The following is a 26917-nucleotide window of genomic DNA, read 5'->3' as shown; positions in this document are numbered from 1 at the left end:
TAACTGATTTTTACAATCATTTACAACTGCTGCACAACGCAAAAATAATTTTCAGTCATTGCCTTGCATTGTTGTGCATTGCACTTCAATTGACTCTAAAAATCAAAGTTTAAAAACGTTACCATTTGGGAAATTTTTAAGTTTCCCTACTGATAGATTTTGTCTACTTATTCAACACTCCCATCTCGTGGAAGAAAAGAGGTACGCGTAGGAATACAGACCTAGCGTGAAATGCGACAGAAGCCGTTTTCGATTTGTATGTTGGTCATGCGGGTCATCACGTCAGTCGAAACGTCAATGTCTTCTCCCATGGAGGAATATCTGCTATAGAGTGGCTTTGCTTAAAGTGCGTAAGTAGATGACGGTCAGAAATACCCGCTTTTGAGTGCGGTTCATAGAGACGTTTGTCCTTTCAGCTGTATCAAAGATACGCAAATTCTTATCATTTGTTAAGGAATACTGATTTAATTGCACACTTCTAAAATGATTTAGCAATAAGGAAGTGTTTTATACGCCAATTCCGTGATTTTAACTATGATAAATAAAAATTAAACATTCAAACACTATTTACTACTGCAGATAATTGTACAAAGGCTGCCACAGGGTTATTAATACAGTAGATCCTTTCTGGTTTTTATCACATGGCGCTTTTGTTGCAAAGAGCTCTGTTGACTATCCACTTCTGCGAAGCAGACTATTTGTCAGGAAGTGGTTGACTGTCAAAGTGCTGTTTTCCCCAGGCTGTGAAGATCATAGTAATTTCCCTTACCCTTAATTATCTTCTGCCCAATGAGGGATATAAATAGAAAACCAACTTGTGATTACAAATTTAACAAAGAAATAAGAAATTGTAATTTATTTACTTGAACTAGAGGAATAGATAAGTCTAAAACCTAGAGAATGGACCCAGAAGTTGTTAGTTTTTTGTATAGTAAAGGATTTTAGATAACTTAAGTATCCAAATATTTACAATACACATATAAATATTCACAGTTTAGAAACCAAGTGTCAATGGCTATAGTTTGTGGTACCAATATCTTCTGGTAAGCAATATACTGACAGGTTTGTTCTGAATATACTGCGGGGTCTATGACATGTAAAGATGAATTTGAAATGTGAGACCAGATGAACAGTCTAAATAAATCTGTACGTCTATAAGCATACCAGAGATGATAGTTTTAAGACAGTTTTTTGTGTTTTTATTTTGAAATTGTTGGTATACTCAGATTTTCCTTAATCGTCATGCATAAGAAAATATAAATTTTGTCACAATTTAATTTAAAGAGGTGCTTTGAAAATTGCTCTTTGTTGTGTACTGCTTTTGAGTTAATATTGTTACTGCCATCTTGAGTGTGGCAGTTCAAATTCCAGAAAAGGAGCTGTGCTTTTATTTTTCACCCATTTATTCCATTAATAATAGTGCAGTCCCAATGAGAAAATAAAGAATAATTTCATCATTTGTTAAGGAATACTGGTTTAATTGCACACTTCTAAAATGATTTAGCAATAAGGAAGTGTTTAATACGCTTCTGCGAAGCAGACTATTTGTCAGGAAGTGGTTGACTGTCAAAGTGCTGTTTTCCTTTACTGTATGTCAAAATGATTAATGTACAGTTTCTCACATTAATGAAACTAACTCACCTGCAGGTTGCAAAGTCAAACTGATGCTCTGTTATACTGAAAGGTGTACCATTTTACATATTTTGTTTCAAGGCTTTTTGCTTCATTTTTTATTGTTCTTCTGAGCGATAGGTTAAGACATGCTTGTGTGATTGAGTTCCGATTGCCTATTACACTGCTCTTTAAGTGGAAATGTTTGATGATTTGTGGACTTGACTGTCTTAAGGTCAAGGGTGGCACGGTGGTGCAGTGGTTGCCATTGCTGGCACACAGTGAGAGGGCCCTGGGTTTGATTCCTGTGGTGCAATCTGCAGGTCTGTTGTTTTGTATGTTCTCCCCGTGTTTGCATGGGTTTCCTCCTGCAGTCCAGAAGCACACAGTAGTGTAATGTACTAGTTAAAAACTGGCCCTGGTCTGAGTGTGTGTGTGTCTGTGTGTGCCCTGCGATGAACTGGTGTCCCATTCAGAGTGTAGCCTGCCTTCACCCTTTGCGTGCCCTGATAGGCTTTGGCTGTGTTGCCACCCTACCTGAATTGGAGAAAGTGGTTAGAAATTGGAAGGATGGATGAATGTGGTGAATAACTATTGCAGTACAGAACCGATACATTCAAGCATACAATAAGTTCCCACTTTTTATGCTGCAAGTGATATTTAACTGTAATTTAATACTAAAGAAAAGGCAGGACTATTATTTGGAAAATCCATTGGTTTTACAGTCACATTTGTTTTTCAAACATTGTGGGTCAAGCCATTTCTCTTTGCCTCAAAGTACATATGAAAGCCACCTCTCAAACATTTTTTGAAGCATTCACTGTAGAAACTCCTTCATCCATCCATTTTCTAACTGTTCCTCCCTATTCATTGTTGCGGTGGAGCAAGAGCCTATTCTGGTGAGCATGGTGGGATACGCCATCGGCAGGACTCCTGTCCATCTCAGGGCAGATACTTACCGAAACACTGGTGCACACACTCACACCAGTGCCCGTTTTCCCAGAAGCCAATTAACTTACCCGTATGTCTTCTGACAGTGAGAGGAAACTGGAGCACCTGGAGGGAACTCACTCAAACACAGGGAGAACATACAAACTCCCATCCAGGGCTGTACCTTGGCTTGTGCCCGTTGCATGTTGAGATAGGATCTTGCTCCCCTACAACCCTGAATTGGATGAAGTAGTTAGAAAATGGATTTATAAGAAAAAAAATGTGGTTTATTAATTCTGGTACAGGTGCTTGCCAATGTGATATGACTAGATGAGGGAAAATGCAACATGAACCAATCTCTCTGATCAAATGTCATTGTTTTTCTACTGTGGCACCTTTCATTTTCTTGTCTTTCTGTCACTTGCACATACTTCAGATTTGTGGATTACTTGTTTGACAACTCAATCACCTGTGAGAAGCAGAAGCAGCTTTCATAAGGAAAACCCTCATGAAAAGGCATTTATTGTATATATAAAATATTTATATCTTGATTGATATTATTGGGTATTTCCTTCTGGTTTCAAAACTCAAAAAGTGAAATGAGCAAAAAATAGTTGACACTGAACTTTTTGATAACATTTATTACAGTTGAAAGAAAAACTGTAAACACAAGGTAGACACTGACATCTCAGTTACAACATTGAGCATTAAACTGATAAAAGAGGTTTTGTTAAAACAATACCAACACATTCAACACAGCAAAACCAGATGAAATAAAAGCAGCAGTTCCGCCTATCTTTTCTCAGGCTTTGGCAAAATGGATCCCAAACCTCTGCCTTTTTAAAGAATCTCGGCAAAGTGACACAGTGATGTCTGGCAATGCAACCTGCTCAGATGCATGTACAGTATTTCGTATTGGGAAGCACTCCCTTTATAGGAAAGTGCTGCCTGTCACCACCAGGTCAGAAGATATAGCATAAAAGATTCTTTATTTATTTATATTTGGTTAAATAAGAGGCAAGGGGATGTTTCTAAGACCTAGTTACTTCTTCAGTTTTTGAGCGCATGATCATCATTGATATTTTAACATGGTACTGACACTACATACAGAATATAACAAATACGGCATACATAAAAGCAGATTATGGACACCTCAGTTATTTGAAAGACAGATATTTTACAAACACAGTCATCGTGTGGTAGAGATTCCTTTAATCCAATTGGTCTTCCACCATTTCTTCCAGTTTGTTTAAAATTCCTGACACTGTTTTTGCAAAGTACATTCGTCACAAAGAAATGTAGTTGTAGTTGAAATGTGTACCATACGGGTGTTACCCTACCCTTTTCGGATTCAGTCAATTAAGTTTTTTAGAACAACATTCATCTGGCCTTGTCATCCCTGGGTAAGGCATTCAATATTTGTATCCAAGTGAAAAAATCTTGTTTATTTACAAAAGGGAAAAGTTTATTTCTCAAAGTCTTTCTGATATGCCTTGTTGTCAGTGATGAAGAAGTTTCCTTTTAATTTTTTTTATGAGAACAGTGGCTTACAGTACATGTACTATAGCTATTCCAGTCTTGTCCTTAGACTCATAATGATAAACAAACTCTGTGAACTTCCAGCTAATGTACTGATCCTGCACCCGATGGTTTGTTAGTTAGAAGTTCCTTAGGTGAACTGGAACAGCATAAAGCAGACTTCCAGAAATCTTTGGTTACAAAGTAATAACAGAAAGAGTCAAGACAACAATTTGTGTTGGCAATGCACATGGATATGTGAACAAAATTGTGTATTCCTTGCAGGAGATCGCAGCTGTCATGTGCATGTGTCTCAATTATGTACTTTAACAGAAATCCCAAATGGAAGGGAATGAAGCAGACTGCAAAGATGGTTAAGTTAGTTGTGATGATACGAATACATTGTGTTTTCTCACCTACTTGTTTTTGCTTTGACAAAGTACGGATAACTTGGAGTGAAGAAAAGGTCATTAACGAAAAAGGCAAAAGGAAGCCTACTATCTCCAAAATCAGAATAAAAGGAAGGGGTAAAGGTTTCTTTGTGTTCTTCTGGAAACATCTAAAATCGTCATCTGTCTTGTTGGGATTTTCTGGAGCGTCAACCAAGTGAAACTGAGAGCTGACTGTGCAGTTCAGCACCCATATCAAGATGCACACAATTAACGCTTTCCATGGAGACATGATGGCTTGTGCTTTAAAAGGGTACTTTATTGCTATATATCGAACAACACTTATGGCTGTGACTGTTTGGATGCTCACATACATGTTAACATAATAACTGGAGACAAAGACAAAGCAGAGAGATGGTAATGTCCATGTGCTATAATAAGAATAGATCTTGAATGGAAGAGAAATGAGGACGAAGCAGTCTGCAATGCTTATGTTGGTCATGTATGTCATCATGTCATTCCAATGTCTTCTCCCACGGACAAATATCACCAATACAGTGACGTTGCCTAGCACTCCCAGGATGAATGTGGGTATGTAGATAATGGTCAGGAATGTCCGAACCCCTTCTGTTATTGTAGGGGTGCAATTTGATGAGATATTCATCTTTTCAGCGCTGAAAAGGAAATAGAAATGATAACATTTGTCAATGATTTACAGTAGTAATAAATCAACTATTCTTTAATAATATAGGTACAGTAGATGTTTTAACTACATTTTATATTTATGTTTGTATCAGGCTATTAGATTTTATTGGAACAAGTAATAGGTTTATTCCATGCTGAAAAGAGAAGAAAGAAAACACAACGTTTTGGGTGTGGAGCCTTCTTTGGCATTTTATTTACGTGTTCCTTTCAGACTTTAGTGGTGAGCAGAAACCTACTGATGGTAAGCACAGATACTTATCTTAGTTTTACTTTTTATCTGCAAAATGGTATTTACCCAAATTGACTCTGCTAAGGATTGGATATTTTATCAACATCTCCCCAAGACAAACCCAGAAAATCATCCTAAAATTTGCAAAGACCCCAGAGTAACATCTGCAGGCCTCTCTTGCTGCAGCTACTGTGAATGTTCACGCCTTGGCCATCAGGAAAAGATGACGATGCTGCGATGGCCTTATCTGCCACTTCTAGTTGCAGCTGTGCCCCCTGATGATGGTTCACTGAACGTTTGTGAATTTTCATTGTACGAGGGGAGCATAAATTCACTGACAGATTTATGGTAGGGGAGTGTGCACAAGTTCTTTTTCCTGACATACAAATTCAAGGACTTAGCACATTCATGGCTAAATATATTACATGGCTAAATAATTGGTAATGTCCAAATACTTTTTTTAGTCTGTGTGAGATGCAGGTAGAGACAAGAAGTGTTGAATTACACTTCCGTAAAAAGAAAAGAAACAAGTTTAGAAACTACAAAAGAGGCCACAATCGAGGCCACAAATCTACATAGTACTTGTTGTTTTAGAATAAAGGCTAGCAGGCCCCCGAGACGTGTGACTGGGAAGAAAAACAGACCATGCGTTACTTGACCAAATAATGCTATTCTGGTAATTAACCTATTAACACAGAACTGAGTAGGCATACTATAACACCAGTATGTGAATGAAATTGGAAAGATGATTAACTATCCATTATGAAATATTAATGCAGTTTAAAAATGTGAAAATCCCTGTCAAAAATCCAACTTAAAGAAAAAAATAGTGAATCATTCTTTTTCCCACACCTTTAACAGAGTAGGTACACACGCCACTTGTTTCTTGTCCAACTGAATATTCATACTACTTTGATATTGTTCGTTTTTTTAAACCACTTGGCTTGAAGAAGTACTATAAATATTTAAACCACAACACAGGAAATGACAGTTCATACTCATATACTATGATACACAGAAAAGAGGTAACATTTTTGTTTTGCATAAGACTCCCTTGCCAATTTTCCATAAAAGGTGTGACATTAGTTCTCTCACCTGTGATCTTCCTATCTGATGTTTTCATAAGTTGTGTTTACCCCATTACATATTCAGGCTCAAAGAGAAGTTCAGTTACCAATTCTAAACCAAAGTGCAAAATGCAGAAGAGCTCAATCAGAACACAGTTTCCAAGATCCTGTCACATGTGGCTGTTGCAAAAATCTAACCGTGGAAATCTTGCTGGTCTGCAATCTACAATAGCAAAGAAGATGTATGTTTCTGTTTCTCAGAAAAATACTGCAACAGTGCTGCTCATAACGGTTTTCAATTATCCACAGAAGAATACAGTACCTGGTTAAAATTAATGAATCATAGCTGAATTAAACTCAGGTATGTTAGCAAAGCTTTTGGAGATACAGTCAGTCTAAACAAAATAACTTTATGTACTGTAACTTACAGTTTAACTCAACACAGTTACATTTTGAAGTGAACATTAAAAGAAGTGCAAATAACATATAAATGTGTATATGTCATACGCCATGGCTATGCTCATTAGCATGTATATTCTAATTCTGGTTACATACATCAGAAAATACATCATTATAAATTTGTATGATTAAAAAACATTTAAGTTTTTTAGTCTTTAACATTTGCCTTTTGGTCCAGTATAAATCAGTATAAATCCTACATGAATACCACTCTCATGCTGGTGTTTGTTATAATTAAAAGCAGAAGGCATAAAGAATGAAAACAGGAGACTTTAAAACTCACCAATCACAAGACATAAAGAAATTTGCATTTTTACATAAATATTATTTTTTATGTAAGTGGGAAGATAAAATTAATCTAAATCTGTTGTTTTGAAATATAGGACATATAAAGCAGGACTAGTGGTTGTCTCCCTCTTACGTGATACACAGCTGAAAACTGACATGATATTCCATAAAATTGTGAGTAAGTACACAATTCTGCCATTTTATCAAAGCTCTCTTTGTTTTACACCCACATTTTTGTAGTGTAGTTTTAAAAATTTCTCCTCACCTCACACTGTATCACAAAGCCATGTCTAAAAAAACTTATGTTTACACTCAGTCAACAAAGGAAGTTAAGAAACTTTTAAAGCACATTACACATTTGCATTGTTTTCTAACATATTGAGGTTATATTATCTCTCAATATGTTTTCTAAACTCATATGTCAATACCTCAATATAAGACATTGGATTAATAGAAGGATGAAAAATGGATCAAATGGTTGTCCCTCTATTGAGTTTAAAGAATACCACAAACTAAACAAACATGTCTCAACAATTTTGTTTTGTGGTTAATTAATAAAATGCCTGCGCCTGTCTTGCTTACCATCACCATCAAGCACACAATTGTGTAGCTTTCAGCTTCACTATTGTAGAATTGTGCCTTTTTTGGATATCATCATACCTTATAATAAAATGACACACTTACCTACAGTACTGGACAAACAGGAAAGAGTTCTGGAGGACCCAAGCTTCTGTTGCCAGGGTTGAGGGTTGGAGTGACACAGAGAGGTAGTCTTCAGCGCCAGGATAAGAGATAAAAGTGTGAAGCCTTCAAATCATATTGAGTCTTATGGGTGGGACTGTGCTAGAAAGTGAGTAAGGGCCAATGAAAGAAGAGCAAACTTTAAAGAAAGTAGCAAAATTAAAAATATAGAAGAGCTCACACAGCTGACAGAACTATGTTTAGAAATGAGTTCAACTTGACTAACGCTTTCAGACGTATTGCCTCTTGCAAGACATGCTGAATATTGCAAGTGGCTTCCTGTCAGTGTGACTCTTTGAGGGGGAGCATGGGAGGGTGACATTTATTTTTATTTTGAAGACCTAAGCTTTAGGGTCATGAAACCCCAAATACATTTTTAATTTTGTTTTAAATGTTAATGTTAAACTGTAACAGACATCAGCAACTGACACCATGGTGTCAAAATGATGCACAAAATTCTTCTTCATCTGTGAACCCATTTCTATACAAGGTTGTTGATTAAATTGAAACTTAACTGATAAGCAGTTTGTGCTGTATACAAACCGTAAAGAAATTGTGTATGTTTTTGACTGAATAAGCTCCCCAAGGCATAAGTTCAGCAACTTTGAGTTAAGGATATGTGTTTGTTTTTCTTTCTTTGCATACAAAATCAAGGGACACAGGACTTTTGGCAAATTTGATTTGTGAAACAAACAGCTCTATGTTAATAACAGATGGATAACAATACTGTAGCATACAGTTTTTAGGAGTTTATATGTTTTTGGCAAAATTTCGAGAAGGTTTATGAAGCTAGACTCCACCCCATCCCCTAGACTAGTGTCCAGTGATGTGAAAGATGATAAGAAATATACAGCAGTCATACATATACCAGCCATGATACAGGACTGGGGCGAGTTATATGTAATGACAAGATCTACTAGTAAAAAAATGTGCTCACAAAGTTTAGGAGAAATTTTAAATATCCTTTACATGTGTAGGACTCACTTATAATAACATAAAATTAGCAGTTTTCTGATTTACTTTTTTTTTGTATATGAACATAATGTCTTCGGATAGTTTTAAGATCAGATAGCATGTTTGAAAGGAGAAACATTAAAAAGTAGATTGTCACATCAGATCTCTTGTCTTGTGATTTTGTGATATGTGCATGTTTCAGACTGTATATCTTCGGTTTAACTTAGTTCCAGATATCTAGAGTAATAGGGTGTGATCCTGTTACCAGAGATGTGGCCAGAGTTGCTTTTGAGATTTATGAGAGACAGTGGATCAAACATCAGACTTGAACAGACCACTCCTGGCACTAGAAAACACAGTAGAAACAAGACATTTTGCCAGATATACAGTACCATTCAAATGTTACCTGCTTGAAAGCTGACCTCAAAAGTCCAGTTTCTGTGTTTTTTTGGCCCAGGCAAGTCTCTTCTTCTTATTCAGCACTCTTAACAATGGTTTCTTTGCGGCAATTCTTCCTGGTAGGCCAGTTTCACGCAACCTCCTCTGAACAGCTGATGTTGAAACATCTGTAAAATGAATGTGCTCAAATGTCATTTTATGTGGAAAGGGATGATACACACTAGCTAAGTCCCATGTAGGCATCTTGATTGTTTTTCCTAATTGCCACACAGACCATCTTGAATGCATATGTGGACTACAGATGAAGATAAATTTCACCTGTTAATAATAATGTGAATGAGTTCATTGGACAGCAGTGGCTGTTTTGTGTGTCAAAACAGCATAGAGGTTTCAAGAGTGCTGATCAATGTGAAAAATGATCACCCCTCCGGAATTTAAAAGAAATAAGTGTTACTGTAAATGCCACAGAACCAAAAAATAAACACAGAACCCTTTTCTTATATTAGTATTACCGTGCTGAATGTATATTACAATATTTAATCCACAAAATCTGTTTGTTTTGTGGTTTTGCAATTCAAATGGTTGATGACATCAAATTAGATCAAAATGACTCACTGAGATTTAAAAATTTCCATCTTATTCTAAATGTCTTAACAAAGTACCACTAATAAACACAGAATGAATTCTGGCTATGCACCTGTCAATAGTATAAATTAGGGAACTTTAGAGAGGTCTTTTCTGTGACAGAGCAAAACAGACATTGTGAAATATCCTTTCTGGTTCAAGAAGGAACTCTACATTTTAATAAACCACATACTGTATTTCACAAAAATATGTTAAACAAATTGTTATAGTTATTAAACAAAATGCTATAATTCAATTTGTTTGGTTAAGAAACTTGTTTTTCCTGTGAGATTTTATGACTTCAGATTTCTTCAGTTGCTCCAATTTGCTACTGCTTTCAGAAGACTGTCTGGGTTAATTGCTGCCCCTAAAGTTGTCCTTGTGTATTTGTGTTGTGTCCTTGAATGGAACAGTACACCACAGGCTTCAGGGGTATTGCAACCCTTACTAGAATTAAGTATCATTCTGCCAATGGATGGACATAACTTGAGATATACAGTATTTGATGTCAAGATCTAGGAAGCTCTGCCAAAGATTTGCACTTTGAGACAGATTTGTGTGAGCTTGAAGTGTAGTCAGTGAAAGTTACAGTTATACTTTCTTTCACATGTTGGGCAGCTGGCAGGATGCAGCCTGCATGATGATAAACAGTACAGACAAGTGCATGTTTAGAAAGAAATGCCATCGGTGAAACCAAGCTGGGGTTGTTCACTGTACAGATTTCATACACCAGCCTTACATGATGCCGTGTTTTAAAAGTCTCTTTATTTAATCAGGAACCAAAGTGCTGTTTAATTGCTCTAGTTAAGCAAATAACTAATTTAATTAGGTCTTTTGTGTTAGAATGGAAACTACAACTCTTCAGGATTGGGTTTGTAATACTAGTATTAGTCCTTCAAGTCATAATAATATTTTGTTTAATAGCATTTATTGTACTAATTATTGTATATAATTTATTGTTATTGGTGGAGGCACAGAGACGCAGTCGCAGTCACTGCGTCTCTGTGCCTCTGTGCCTCCACCAATAACAATAAATTATATACAATAATTAGTACAATTGCTGCCTCGCATGTAGGTTTCATTGCAGTGCTGGGGCTCTGGGTTCAGTTCCTGGGGTGCTATCTGTGTGACGTTTGGGTGTTTCCCCATGTTCACGTGGGTTTCGTCCGGACAAGTCAAAATACATTCTGGTAGGTTAATTGGCTTGTAGGAAAATTGTCCCTGGTGTGAGTGTGTATGCTCTGCACTGAACTCGCCTCCTGTCAGGGTGTACCCCACCTTGTGCCTGTTTCTCGCCAGGTTAGGCTCCTGGGTTAAGGTTAGTTTATCGCACAAACATACATAATAAGATTTTTGTGCTGTCTCCACCCATGTCCTGATAGGAAGCTTGGCTGATGTGATAACGTGTGACCATTCTAACTTCACTGCAGCTCTAGCAGAACATCATTTTGTTCAGCCGAGCTTCAGTAGGCATTTTTCTATGATTGTTCGCCTTTTCTTCTTCATTCTAGGATTCTGCTTGACCTACAGCAAAAAATTCTTCATAGTACAAGAGCCCCAGTCTTGGGCTGCTGGGTCAGCATTTCTTCTTGTGTTAGTCCTTGGCTTCAATGACACAAGAGTGCAAGTGCAGGCTCATAACTTTTGTTCAGGCCCAAGTGCTGTACGTTTTCAATTCAGAGGAAACCTACAGTAGGCTCACTTTTTAGACAGGAGCCTGTTTTAGGAGGTGATATGCCTGTTGGTTGTAGATTCAGGGAGGGAGGAACTGGTGTCTGAATAGTGCTGTTTCTGATTTCACTGAGGCGTTGTCTCCCACTTCGATTCATCACCTTGGATCAGTTGTTGGAATACTGACTGTAGGGATGTAAGAAGTCACAGAGCTGTTCAGTACGGTATTGAAGAAAGATTATTTGAGGAAAGAATAAACACAATGTCTACTCTGGTCTAAAATGCAGTAATTTCCAAGAGCTTTTTGTAATCCATTACGATCCCTGAATGTCAATGTCAAAACAAGGACAAGGACAGACCATTTATTGAACACAGAAAGTGAAAGGTTTTTATGGAATATAGAAATATTTTAAACACCAATAGAATGCATATTCTGATATCTTACCTCTGTCTGAGAATTCTTTCAGTCAGGTAAAACGTCTTTCATTCAGCTAAACTTGTCACTGACAAAGTCAAACAACAGGTGTGTTGCCTGCTTTTTCAGTATCTGCCTGCTTTCTTTACTTAACGGAATCTTTCCCTACCAAACTCTACACTGGCCACTGATTCGACTGACTCCTGTTGCACTGGATGTTGACACACACAGCTCATCGATGCATATTGACCCACGATTCACAACACTGAATAAATGATGTACAGTAAATGTATACATCATAAAAAGATGAACTGCTATGTATTTACATTTTTAACAGAGCTCTAAAAACACACAACCTCTACTACTGTTACTTACAATTGTTAACAGTAATAAGTACCTTGGTCCAGCCTTTAACAGAGATAATAAACAGATCTTAAGCCACCAACAAAGTTACAAATTATAACGAGCCTTAACCAACAGCTTTAGAGAACTTTCATAGTACTGTAGGTTGTAGAGGATGTTATGCTTAATGGATTATGGATTATGGGCCCAGGATATAGCATATTGTCTAGCCTCTGTCATTGTGTCCATTGAATTTCTGTAGTTCCAGAAAAAGAAAAAAACAGAGAATGGAAAAACTACATTTCCAATCTGGTGACAGTTTGTTAAGGCCAACAGAATGTTTGCCTTGAGTTAATTGTGGACAGGTGTTGTCGGTGAAGGCTTGCACTCTGGATATAGGATTCCCCACATAGACTAGGGCAAAGTATAGACAGTACACTGGTGCAGCCTTAATGATTTATAAGGACTGGAGGCTGGTTTGGTTTCCAGACACCTATATTAATAAGAAGAAAATGCTGGGATAACAAATTGTGAAAACTGGTACTGCAAAAATGCAGTATGACCCCAACCTAATTTCCTTTAGCTTTAAATTTGCAGATTATTAGGGAATCATATAAAACATTCAATTTAAGTTAAAATGAATGCTGCGTAGCCTTAAGTTGTTACTAAAACCTGCTTATTTACAATGTTGCATAATAGATAAGCAACAAGTGATAAAAGATTCTAATGGCAGATTTCTGCAAAGTAAAGATGATGCTTGGCCACATGTGCAGTGCTGCAATTGTAAACTGAAAAAAAAAACTAAAAACGTATGAGCCTTTCTACATCCTACACAAGTAAAATATGATTTCTTCTTGAGGTGAGGTAAAATAAGAAACGGGATTTTTATTTTGCTGAATACACTGAACCCAACAGGCTTTTTTCCTTTCTGTAAATTTTGCATCACAAAGCAGTTTTACACTTATTGTGCAAGAATAATTCTAAATAACAGAAGAAGTCTTGACCCTTGATTTTAAATAGTGATATGGTCTCTACCTTGCTGACACGCTTAAAAACCAGGTCATAAGTACTCATGAACTTTTCCTGTGGTCTTAATTTATGTATTGGAACAAAGAGATTGGGTAGCCCAGAGTGGTGTGAATGTCTAATGCTAATGTATAAAGCTTCATTTGTAAGTAACACATTTCAATTTCTGTAGGAACCCGTTTCAACAATTAAAGCTTCAAATAAGATTTCAATTAACTGTTTTTGTTGTCTGCAAAGTAAGCAATGAAAAAAATAGGAAACTGCAGCTGTTTTAGTTAGATGTTTCTGGTGATCCACATACGCAAAACATGATCTGAAAAGCTTTAATTTGCAGTTACAGTGATAATCTACCAACTACTTCAAAGACAGTTGAAATGTGGCATGGTAAATGTGGCATTTTGGGTACAGTATTTTGTGCAAAGTAAGCAACACTGATATAAAGCTTGCAGTTTCCAGCATAGATCACACATGATACTAGGTTCACCAATGTAATGTCAGTGCACAAGCTAAAAAAGGATGTTATCCTGTTCACTTTCAATGTAATTTTTCTTGATCACTTTGAATATATTGCAGTCACATACAGTACACTTCAGGGATTGAGGGTATGATCCACACTTCCAGGCTGAAGGAAATTAACCTTTTCGGTTTTGACCAGAGAAGATTACAGAAGAATGTTGACGCTGTATTTAAAACTATTGACAGTCAGCTCTGAGGACTGAGAAGAGTTTAGAACAAGCTACCCAACAAGGTTGTTACTTTGCCTTCTTTCAAGAAAAGACCGGATGAGATCTTTGGGTCAATTACAAGCAAAAGACAAGTACTGTAGGTGGGCTGAATGGTCTCCTCTTGTTAATAATTATTCTTGATTACAAATGAGTTGAGGCCCTTTGGGTTACCTAGGTATGGATTTCCTACAGTTTATATATAATATTGAGCTGTATGGCTATACACATGTACAGTGCCTTCTAAAAGTATTGGGACCACAAAGTCAAATTGTATTGTTGCTTTCAATCAGCAGATAAGTACAAATTCAATTTAATATGTTTTGTATTAAACTCATGATCATGAATACAAACTGAAGGCAAAAATAAGTTTTAATTTTGCGGTCGAAATATTTTTGCAGGGTACAGTGTTCATATATTTGATAATGACTTAGTTGTATAAATAGGGGTCTAACACATTCTGTTTTTAAATTTACCACATAAAAAAGTTCTGTTGCTAACTTCATACTACTGAAACACACCAGTGATCATACAAGCTCTTGCACTAAAGTTAACTTTAAGCATAATCTTATCACTACTGGCTATCTATGGATCTGAACACAATTTAGCAGTATCGAGTGGAGAATATTGTCAATAAAATGAGGTCATTGTGGCCTTTAGTTTGTGTTGATTCCCATGTTATGTACATATGTACAATCTAATAACAGTAACAGGCTTGAACTTAAAAACGGCATAAAGTGACACTCTATTGGTGTTAAAAATAGTTCTCAACCAGCCACGGAACAGTCCCAAACATAAAAACACAAGCAGAACTTTATCTTGAAATTCCTCATACAAGTGATTTTGCAAAGAGATTCAACAGCTTTACTCAAGACTAGTCTAGACGCAGAAACAGTGCAGAGATCATGCATTGTCTAATCAAAAAGAGTTTAGGGGAGGCGATGGAAATACAATTGTAAAATATCAAGCTGTTATGTATTCTCTAGTGAGAGGAGACATAAATGCACAGAAGTACAAGCCACAGTGCAATTATCTCTTCATATCTCTGATAAACTTTGGACTTTTTTACCGGAAAATAAAAATTGGACAAACGTCAGCGTTTGACAATATCTGACTCACAAATATGTAAGAATGATTTATGTTGTCAGAGTTTTATGAATGAGCATGTATGACTTTTTCATTGCCTAATTCTGCTAAAAAAGGGAAGGTACGATACAATATTCCATATTATTCAAACAGAAGCTTTGCTAGAAACACCTGTCACAATAATAAAACCCTCTTGGTTGTGCAAAGCTGCAATTTATGTGAATTTCTAGTACTGAAGGTTGAATGAAAAGGCAATACCCTTGATTCTGTAACAATAGAAGGATTTTACATAATTCTGCAGAAGAGTCATCCAAAATGCCTTGAACATGACACCAATCATAATGTGATAAGGCATTTATAGTTCAATGAATTACTAGAAAATACTTAGATGGGACTTATTTCGAACACCACTGAATAAGTATCAGAGTATCAGCACTGCAGTTTGTGAACACGTTGGAATTATATGGATTTCTGCATGAATGGCTTGATTGCTACATGATTGATTGTTTAAACCATTTGTTCAATAAAGATATAGCAATGTAAAATGTTGTGTGGTTTGTTAAATAAGACTGTCTTTATTTATTATTATGAGTTAGATGAAGATCAGATGACATTTTAGGAGCCATTCATGCAGAAATCTATAACTTTTAACTGTCCTAACCTACATACTGCAATGTGATGGCTAATCTAATTTAAAAACCTTTGTCCATTTCCTAATAATTAATAATTATAATTATAATAATTGCTTACACTTATATAGCGCTTTTCTGGACACTCCACTCAAAGCACTTTCCAGGTAATGGAGACTCCCCTCCACCACCACCAATGTGCAGCATCCGCCTTGATGATGAGACGGCAGCCATAGTGCGCCAGAACGCTCATCACACATCATCTATCAGTGGGGAGGAGAGCAGAGTAATGAAGCCCATTCATAGATTAATTACCTATGAGCATTTACTTGAAACAAGTTTTTTTTTTGTATAATTGGTCCACATTATATTGTGACAATTAGGCATTTATTATGCGTACAGTATTCAGAATGTGATACAGCATAAACTAGTAAATTTCAGAAACATTTTGCAAATGTCTTTGCTTAGGAGCAAACTAAAGAATCTTTGGTGCCTACATTGTCACTGTTTTCGATCAGGCTGCACTGGTACACCAGGTATTTTTATAGGTGACATAAAAGTAATAAACACAATTAAGTGACCAACCAGTTCAAATCAAGTCATTAAAAGCCCTAGTTGGAATGAAAGTGTGTTTTGCAGCTGTCCAAGACCAAGAGTGAATATCAGAGGCATAGAGATTACCTGGGATTACTGTGATTTTTCTTCGCTAAAAAGTAATAACCCAAGGCATCTAAGCAGCAATTAGTAGATGCTATCCATTCAGAAATATGGAAGAAATTGTGCATTGTATTAAGTAGGTCACAGTCCTTTGGGTAGTATTTGGCTACTATGAATTTGAGTAAAAATCCAACGTGAATAGGTGTGAAGCAGATGAAAAAAACTACCAAATTTGCTGTAATTATCCGAACACTTCTCTTTTTTTCTTCTTGGGTGCATTCGTTCTTGTTTCTTGACAAAGTACAGATTATCTGAGTCGAACAAAATGTTATCGTGCACAAAGGAAGGAGAAACCCTAATATCTCCACAGTCAAGATGAAGTCAACTGGAAATGGCTTGGTGGTCCTCTCGAAGCACTTTGGCTTGTTTTCTTGAAGGTTTTCTTTGTAATATATGACGTTCAACGTCAGCACAATTACCCATATTAGAACACACACCACAATGGCCTTCCGTGGGGATTTCAACACTCTCCCCCAAAAAGGAAACTGAATAAGGGTGAACCTTTGAAGGCTGATGGCTGTGGCGGTAAAGATGCTGGCGTACATGTTTCCAAAGTAAACTGAAACCACAAATGCACACAAATCAAGATTCAAATTATTGAAGGAGTCGTAGACTTTAAATGGAAGGGAAAGGATGATGGCACTGTCTGCCACTATCAGGTTTGTCATGTAAACCTGAGTCACCGTCCAGGTTGATCTCCTACAGCAGAAGGCACACAGTGCAGTGACATTAAAAAATAGTCCCAAGACGATAAGAGGGATGTAAGCTGCCTTCTGGAACTCCTTCACCTCGGATGTTAATGTCAAATTGCAGCTTTCATTCCTACTCATTATGCTTCTAGAAAAAGAAGGAGACAAGGTAAGATTTTCTGCTGTGAAAAAGGCGCATCGAAAGTATAGCTGCCGGACAGAAGAACCTCTGATAGGGGCAATTTTGTCAAATGTTTCAAATAGCTCATTGATTTTGAGTTTCATCCATAAATATTTAAGACTACATCAATCATGGAATTCTGCACGACATTTTTCAGAGTTGTCACATTCTAATTTGTTACAGTGCAAACGTTTGTACTTTTGTTTTCAGCAGGTCACAAGAATAGCTGCTTCTCTATTTTACAGCACCACTGGAGATCGCACGCTTTGCTGATTATGACCTATTAACACTAATACAAAGTTTAACCACATTTTACAGCAATGAATCTGTAACAGCAGATAAGGAAGACTAGTGTTTATTTGTTTGAACATTAGAATTATAACACGCTTTAATAGTTATTTTGAAATTTCTCTTGACACTTCTAAAATGAGTAATAGTTTAATATTGTACATTATACAGTAGGTCAATACTGTGCCCCAAACCATCAAAATTATAAAAGTACTCACAGTGCAAAATGACAGAGAAGATCTTTTTTTTTTTGTTTTACTCCAGCTGCTTACAGACCAGATTTATCATTGGAAATAGACTTTTTGTACTGTGCAGTTTGGACTAAGCTCCACCTGCAATGAGATCATCTCATCTGATTTCATTTCATTTGTTTAAAAGCGTGAGTAAAATTACCATTGGGTGTTTCATAGAAGATATACATTTCTAGGGTAATGAATTAACACTAGACCCAGTGTATAATTCTCAACTTACAGAAATCTTCTTCTTTTTAGTAAAGTTGAGGTTTCCAAACTAAATGTACATAAAAAGGGACTTTTAAAGGAGGCTGTTGTAGTTTTACATTGCATTGAGCATTGAGCGTTTTTTGTATTTTTGTACGAGGTGATTTTTCTACAAGGTAAAATTAGCCCTGCAGTGAATTTTTGCCTAGATTTTTTTTTGTGGAACATCAGGCCATTTCATGTAAGACTACTGAATTTGTGTACAGTTTTTTTTCTTTAGCAGGTACTTATGGGGTCATTATTGTGTTAAGTTTATATGTGAAAAGACAAAACATTTATGTGGATGTTTTAATTGCACATTAAAGAATGGTATTAGAAATTCTGTAGAAGTCAAATCACAGCTTAGGTGAAATATTCCAATATGCTTTTTCCTTCCTGGAGATATTTTCATACCAGGCCTCCTCAACAAAATAATTATAAAGTAAAAATAATCTTATGTATTTAGAAGACCTAGGAAACAGGTAATGAGTCACATTTCATCTTTTCCCTTTTATGGCTAAAAAAAAAATTGCTCTGCACTACATGTCCCCGGTGTGGGATTAAAAAAACAAGATGGCCTTTCCTGTTCTTATTCTCATAACTCATGTGTCTCTTTGTGTGAATTCTGGTAGTGTAGCAGTTGTGATGTAAAACACTTGGACGGTATGACGCTTTTTCTAACCTCTGCATATGTTTCAGTCACGTATTGAAACCAGAACCCTGTGGTAAACCTACAGAGTACAAGTGTTTGAAACCAAAGTGTGGAAAACTGACATCTTTGCTGACTGCATTTTGAAAGATTTTGTGGTCGTGACATTTGTTGGAGTTTGGTTCAATTGTATTTCATTTGTTGGATTTTGTTAATGTGCCATTTTTACACCTGAAGCATGATTTACTGTAAGTGGACCAGCTTTTTTCTACAGATGTGGTTCTGTTCTTGTTTGTAGCTCCCGTGGGGAGTGAGGATGACAAAGAAGTATCACATGTAGAGTACACTACAATTCTTTCAGCTCAATGTGTGCAACTGCTTTTGCAGAAATTAGCATTGCATGTATCAGTGTTTTGCATGAATAACACGTGAATGTTTTCTTATGGTGCTCAACGATGATTTGTTTGTTAGAATCCATGTATTCTGCATTCATGTTCCTGCCTTGAGCTGAAGCCTGTTGGTTTGAGATCAGTTCTGATTCACGCTCAAAGAAGAGTTTGCCTCAAAGAACTGGCTGGACCAGGTACCTTGTTTGCATGTTTTTGTCTCGTTTTGGAGTTTCTAAAAACCACATAATAAAATATTGTTGGAATATTGTTTTTTTCAATAAATGTAAAATTAAGATGCTTGTGAGTGGTTACTCATTTAGGGTAAGTGTAGACGCTGCTGAGGTGCAGAGGCAGTGGGTTACCTCATTAAGCAACTGAAGTTTTTGTTTATTACTTTTGAAATGGTGAAATAGAATAGCTACTGTATGTGTTCATACAATTGGGCACCAATTTCTGAAGAAGGGTTTTCAGCTGAGGCAGCCAGGATATATAAGGTGGTTCATGAGGATGTCAGCAGCCTGTGGTAGTTTTGGGGAACTGTATGGAAGGTTGCATAGCCATAACTTTTTCAATATCAAATCCTGTGTGCACATTATTATCAAAGGGTAAACAGAGCAAAATTCCCCACATAGACAGGTATTCTAGTGTTTCAGAAGCACTAGATTTTCTTTTGTGTTTTTTCTGTCTTTGGAATTGTTAACACTATGTGAAGAACCTTGCACTTTAATGAAGCCAGACCTCATCCTGCACCTGACATTTGTTGCGTAAGTGGTTTAGTTACAAAGGTTCTCAAAGCCATTATATCACAAGCACAAAACTCTTCCAATTATGGCGAACTGGCAAATGTTGGAAATGTACCTGGAACAGAATCATATTCTCACAAGACATTAGTATGTCATTAAATACAACAGTGCTCAAAACAAACTGTGAGATAGAGGTCACTACCTTGGGGAATCTCTAGTAGGATAATCATACCTATAAGGCAAGTACTGTAATTGTTTTCCAAAACAAACTATATTTCCTTCCTTTGCCTTTTAATTGGATAACACAAATGATAGTATTATTTTAAATATGAATTTGCAATAGCACATTGAAATCTAGATTTTACAACATTACAATATAATGGCACACAAATCTGAACATTTGCTTGGTGCTCTGCAAATTTTTAGGCTATATATCATTTCATCTCCTTTCAGACAGAATCAGATATCAGAATATCAAATAGCTCATGAATCCTGCTCTTGAGGCTGACTGAATCTTATATTAGTTGCAGTATCCTTGAGGAACTCTTTTCTAAATCCCGTGCTATTGTGATTTTAAGTCTGAATTCTGAATTGACTATGTCAGTTGACCTCTTGGGAGTTGAAAAGTGATTGCGTTGAGTTTGACAATGTGTGGAACACTGACAAAATGCATAATGTTACATTTGGTTCACATACCATTTGAAAGTCCTGTCAGAATGTATTAAAGGATGTCTTAAGTAAACATTTCCTTGTGGTCTCAAACATCACAGCCTGCTTTTGTGATGAGTAATTGCATTTACTGTACGTATGGAAATTACTAATGGTGAGTAAATGTTAAGGTTCACAGTATCTCTGTTTTATTTGTTCTTCTAAGAACACTTCACCCCATGAAAGTGATATTGTCGTCCTGAGTAGCTCCTCTCTCCCTTGCCTTGCTATTTGTTAGTGTTAGATGTTGTATAGCAATTAACAATGCAAAGTAACTCTTATCTTCTGAGACATTGCTGTCCAGTCCTCTCTGATGGTAATGGTTGTCTGTCCTTGTTGTATTGGACTATGCTGTAGTCCTAGATTTAATGTTTAAATATCCTAACATTGTTTACCTTTTTGTTTATTTCATAGTAGCTGAGTTTTTGTAGTTTCACAATTACAACTTTTTTTCTGTTCAACATGACATAAATGTTCATTTAGTCATTGTTTTGTCAGAAGGGGAGTTTTTTTAACTGGTACCATTTTCTTAGTATTCAATGTGCTTTATAATTCTCCGGTAGAATACTTATTAAATAACTTAAGGATATTATCTGCCTTGGCTTTAGATTTCAATTCTATTTCACTGGTAAGCTCACTAATCAATCCAAACATCCAATCTAACTGTTTCTTGAAAGATTAATTAGCTTCATCTGATAATATTTTTGAGATTATAAAAACAAATAATTACTTCTCTTACCACAGCCAAAATACACAAAATAGATTTTAGCATACAGATTTGTACAGTTTACACTATTTTCAGTATGTACTGAAAGTATGTATGCCAGCAACCCACTGAAGCTAAGCAGGTGTGAGCCTGGTCAGTACCTGGATGGGAGACCTCCTGGGAAAAACTAAGGTTGCTGCTGGAAGAGGTGTTAGTGGGGCCAGCAGGGGGCACTCACCCTGCGGTCCATGTGGGTCCTAATGCCCCAGTATAGTGACGGGGACACTATACTGTAAACATGTGCCGTCCTTCGGATGAGACTTAAAACCGAGGTCCTGACTCTCTCTGGTCATTAAAAAATCCCAGGGCGTTTCTCGAAAAGAGTAGGGGTGTAACCCTGGCGTCCTGGCCAAATTTCCCATTGGCCCTTACCAATCATGGCCTCCTAATAATCCCCCTCTATGAATTGGCTACATTACTCTGCTCTCCTCCCCACAGATAGCTGATGTGTGGTGAGCGTTCTGGCGCACTATGGCTGCCGTCGCATCATCCAGGTGGATGCTGCACATTGGTGGTGGTGGAGGGGAGTCCCCATTACCTGTAAAGCGCTTTGAGTGGAGTGTCCAGAAAAGCGCTATATAAGTGTAAGCAATTATTATTATTATTATTATTATTATTATTATTATTACTGCAATTCAAAGTCTCATTCAAGTCACAGTCTGAGACCTTCAGCCTCAACTGTAACGTAATACAACTGAAAGAAGGAGACAAAGGGTGGCAGTGTGCGATGTGATCGAGAGGGTGACTCCTTGCATTAAAGCTGCATTTGTAGATGACCTACTGACAGGAACTCTTAGTCACACTGTGGAGGACATGTTGAGCTTTTTTTCCTTTGGTAATTGCTGTTGCCATCTAGTGGCTTCTCTGCTTTCCTCACACAGTCCTAAGTTTATAATTGCACATACTGACACTGAATCTGATAGGCAGGTTATGGCTTTGCTGTTTTTAGATCTGAAAGTGATGCATAAAGACTCCTAGTATTTTTGAAGTGGATTTAGAAAAACATTGATATGATCAGAATTGTTTGATAAATCATTGTGGAAACTGCACATTTCCAAACAAACCAGTGCCAGATGGTGAATATAACTTGTTCTTTTTTTTCTAAAAAAAGCATCCTTCACTACATATCAGCAGAGTCTTCACTAAAGTAATAACTAAAGCTTGAAAATATAAATGATAGATATGATAGTCTTGAAAGATAGCAGTGAACCAAAAACAATCGGAGCACATCTCCTTACTGCCATCTATGGACCGTCTAATTGAGGCCAGAACTATTGATTTGACTATTTTCACTCACCTTCCACTGCTTCAAACTAAGGCTTGCTTGATATATTCTGAATCTGCATGGGCTAACTCACAATCTGAGCTATGAGATATTGAGATTTGTACTTGTACTTTGACCTATATGAGGATATTTTTGTTAGCTTCTTTGTTCTTACAGAATTACACAGGTCCCAGCATAGTCCAAATATTAACTAAATCATTACAGTAGCAAGATCTTCTGACTAGAAATAGTCTCAGTTTCTTAAGAATTGCCACCTCTGTGGTAAAACAATTCTGACTGTATGCGCTACATTTGATATTAGTAGGTTCTAGCTCTGGATTTGTTAAATAGTTACACTGCATGTAAGGGAATAAACTCATCAGCTTCGGGGAAACTACAGACTGGCATACTGTAAATTGTGACAGACTGTGTGTAGAGTAATTGTAACTCTTCATGTCCAATTTGTATTAGGTTTGAACTAAAATAGAAACTGGGACTCATCTTGTAAATGCCTTTATATCAGTGTGTGGTAATAGCAGTGCATATATTAAGGTACAAAAGCAGTTAGAGAATACAGATTGATTTTACAGATGAGCTCTTTTTTTCATTTAGTGTGCATAGTATTAAAATTATTATTGTCAGGACTATGGTGATGCAGAATTAATTACTGAAAACTACTTTTGAACACCGTTGAAAACATTCAAGATTATGGATGAGGCTTTTTCACATATGAAAGAAGTAATTTTCAGGCTTGTGATGTTCATCAACATAAGAGGGTAATATTCCATTTATAAAATCAAGGGTATATTCGGAATGAAATACTTGCAAGTACCGTACTCTTAAAGTCAGTGAAAAGATAAGTAAGCACTTGAGAGAGAATGACATGCTAATTAAAGGCTGTTTCCTGATTGTAGGCGCTGATAAGTATTTTGAACAGTTTGCTTCCATGACATGAGTTTAAAATGAAATCTTCTGGCTACTGTGGACAGACCTGACTCAGATCCCTAGTTAATTCTCAAACATCTTACATTTTCAAATTTAAGAATCATAAATTCGGGATTAACATGTTAAAGCATAGGGGACCAAAAGTGGCTTTTACATAAATGTAACTTTTTACCTATTACATATAAGAATAAAGACAGGCAAAGATCTGATCTACATATACTGTATACAGTACCACAACTGTTGCAGTCATTATTAACATATTTTCTCAAAAATAAATGTAAAATATACAGTACTGTACATCCAAAAAAGTAAAACTAATTTCAAAATACTCTTCTGCTAACATGGAAATCTACTGCAACAAAAAACCCTGTATAAAATGGTTTCAACCAAGCTTGTTTTTTTCATTCTTTAATATAAATGGCAAAGCAGTTCCTTTATTGCATTCATAAACTGTACTTCAAGAGACTGCCACCCATACATGAATATTCCTTACTATAAGCTTTTCTGTATACAGTACATGTGCTTTTTGAATAGTCTTTCTCTGTGGATACTCAGAACACTACCTGCATGAAAGAAGGTAGTTCTAGAAAGGTAGTTCTGTACTTTGCATATTGGCTCAAGGGATTTCAAATGTTATGTGTTTTGTGCAGGTAGGCTTTGTCTTGTAAAAACTGTTTATCTATGTAAGACAGCTTGAGAGTATTCTTTCCTGCCACTGGCTGCACCACCTGTGCCTAATTAGCATGTTCATATGCTGACATATATCCCTGACAGTGCTTGGGTGATTGTTTTTTTAACATTCATAGTTTTTTTAATCACGTTTGAAAATGACTGGAAATAAAAATTAATATTCCAAATGTATTCTAGATTTATAGTCACACAGTAATGTGTTTATTTTATTCTTTTCCTTGTTAATCTCCTTGCAGGTGATAAATGCACTGGTCGTCGGCATCGGACAGCTGTGTGTATCGGAGAATTAACGGCAGAGATGTCCCTCTTGGCAGAAATCAGTGAAGCCTAAATGATTATATAGCTTTCAGCTGAAATTGCTTGCAATGTTTTAAAACTCCCCACAGTCTTTGCTACCAAAGCACCTTTTTTTCTTTTTTTTAATTAAGATAGAAATGCATGCATTTACAACTTGGAAAGATTTAGGAATATGTGCTACTCAGCTATAAACTAAATATATATATTAATAAATGATCAAAATAAACATATATTGTATATTGTAACACAATACAGGGTTCACATGGGCACCCTCACCTCTGCCACCTCAGGTCAGCCCCCCACCATCAGGGACTCAAACCTGGGCCTCCGGCATCACTCAACAGGGACCCAGCCTCTCGAGCCAAAGGGAAATCTCCCTTCAGCCCAGTGGCTGCGGTTCCTGCGATTCACAGGGAGGGCGATGACGTCACCGCGCTCGTAAGCCAGCTCTCACAACCAATGGAGGCCATATGCATTACAATATTAATGTATCCATGCATTGAATTCACAAAGGTTTCAGTGAAGTGATGATTAGTTTTGCAACAGGTGTACACATTCCTGGCTTGACCTTCCCACTTTGACCTCCATATCAATCTTGGCAGGGTGTTGTAACATGTGATCTCCTAGACTGTGAGCCACCATTGAGAATTCATATTTGGCTGTGAGCTTGCCAGGTTAAAAATGGCTTTGCAGATGCCCAACAACAAGCAACAGTACACTTCAGTCCAGCCTCTAATGTATTGATGCCAAAAAGGTTCTGTTCTGGATTTTTCTCTCTTAATTTCAGTCTTGAAGTGACTCAGTGTTTATGCAACAAACAGAGTCACTCGAAATGCCACGGTTAGTCATGAATGATCAACTAATCAAAATGACACCCCAAAAATTTAATCAATATCCAAAATCCTCACACATTTTTCTTAAATCATACAAATGTTAATGCATTTGATACTGAGTGTATATTTAACAATTGCACTTTTTGTTCCTCAGTCCGCTCAAGAAATGAATTATGAAAACCCTTCTTTACAATTTTATACACATTTGAATTTCATAAGATTATTCATCCTGCAGGAAGTTGACTCCTGAAAAGAGAGCTTGCAGATGATAAAGGGTCACTTCATTTGCAGATAATAGGACCAACCGGTCTGTCTATTTCAGGCTGATATAAAACATTTACTAGAAATGTGGACCTTTGGGAAACATTATTACCCTCACAGATACTTCATGTCTTATTGCAGAGACAGCTGAGGATATCTTGGCAACTCTAGTTATTGGTAAACCTGGGAGTTTTTATTTTTACAAGAAAAACCACAAAGTCTAGGGTTTTGTTTAAAAAAACGCTACTTTTACTTCAAAAAGCTGCACACTTCAGATGTTGAGTTTCACCCTACATGTATCATTTATGTCATTCCTATCATTGCAATAACACAAGAAAAGATGCAAATGAGAGGGAGCTAGTTGACCCATCTTGTACAGTATATTGGTGGTGAAAGTGAGTAGCATACCAATAAAGAACAATATTCAGTAAATTGTGAAGTATCTGCGAGTGGTAAGTCGTAGATACTTCACAATTTACTGAATATTGTTCCTTATTGGTATGCTACCAATTGCTACCAAAAATTGCACTTTTTGTTCCTCGGTCCGCTCAAGAAATGAATTATGAAAACCTTTCTTTACAATTTTATACACATTTGAATTTCATATACCAATAAGGAACAATATTCAGTAAATTGTGAAGTATCTACAACTTACCACTCGCAGATATATTGTGCTCAATGAGGGCTTATAGTACTTTTTCATAGGATTTAGTAAAAATAATGCAGTGTTTATACAGTACATTATAGCCTTATAATTGTTTCCTTTCTGCATGAATTTGATAATCTAAGTTGTTTAAAGACTACCCTTTTTCAACATATATTATCAGAAAAAAATAATTTAGTAACATTTACTTATCTTTGAAATAAGATTCCTGTGCCACAATATTCTTTCTGATAGTTTGAATGTTTAGTAAGTGAGCAAATATATCTCTCCTTGCCTTGCCATGTTGTAAAGAGATGACCTAGAAAACTAGTTAATTATAGATAATCAATTTCATGGCTTCTGGGGAAAAGGGAGCCTAAATAATAGGCTAAATACAAAGAAAGACAGAAATGAAGTAAGGGACAGAGAATGAATCTATGATTATTGATGGGTATCAAACAATGTAAATGATCTTATAAAAAAACTACCGAAAGCACTGTAATGATATGTCACATGCTTTCTTTCTGTTCTGTGTGACTTTACTTCAGTGTGTTCAAATAACTTTGACTG

The 26917-nt window shown here is 36.5% G+C and overlaps 1 protein-coding gene and 1 long non-coding RNA gene across 4 annotated transcripts; one reads left to right on the top strand and one right to left on the bottom strand.

The window, feature by feature from the left end:
• The first annotated feature begins 286 nt into the window (after window positions 1-286).
• LOC148677054 (uncharacterized) lies at window positions 287-26849 on the top strand. 2 transcript variants are annotated; one of them, XR_015929594.1, is made up of 3 exons: window positions 287-346; window positions 21853-21998; window positions 24550-26849. It is a non-coding gene; the product is annotated as an uncharacterized LOC148677054 (long non-coding RNA). The 2 variants fall into 2 exon arrangements; XR_015929593.1 differs by having other exon boundaries at window positions 287-350.
• On the bottom strand, window positions 3168-8287 carry LOC148677055 (G protein-coupled receptor 55-like). 2 transcript variants are annotated; one of them, XM_088617142.1, is made up of 2 exons: window positions 7881-8287; window positions 3168-5122 (listed from the first exon to the last, which is right to left on the bottom strand). In XM_088617142.1, the coding sequence occupies exon 2, from the start codon at window positions 5110-5112 to the stop codon at window positions 4165-4167; it is 948 nt and encodes a 315-aa protein (XP_088473268.1). In that variant the 5' UTR covers window positions 5113-5122; window positions 7881-8287; the 3' UTR covers window positions 3168-4164. The 2 variants fall into 2 exon arrangements, with proteins under 2 accessions (XP_088473268.1, XP_088473278.1); XM_088617152.1 differs by lacking the exon at window positions 7881-8287 and adding an exon at window positions 6478-7025.
• Window positions 26850-26917: the final 68 nt, after the last annotated feature.

The sequence above is a fragment of the Lepisosteus platostomus genome, chromosome 2, assembly GCF_059453375.1.
Source record: "Lepisosteus platostomus isolate fLepPlt1 chromosome 2, fLepPlt1.hap1, whole genome shotgun sequence".
NCBI lineage: Eukaryota > Metazoa > Chordata > Actinopteri > Semionotiformes > Lepisosteidae > Lepisosteus > Lepisosteus platostomus.
This window is presented reverse-complemented; position numbering and strand designations above follow the sequence as displayed.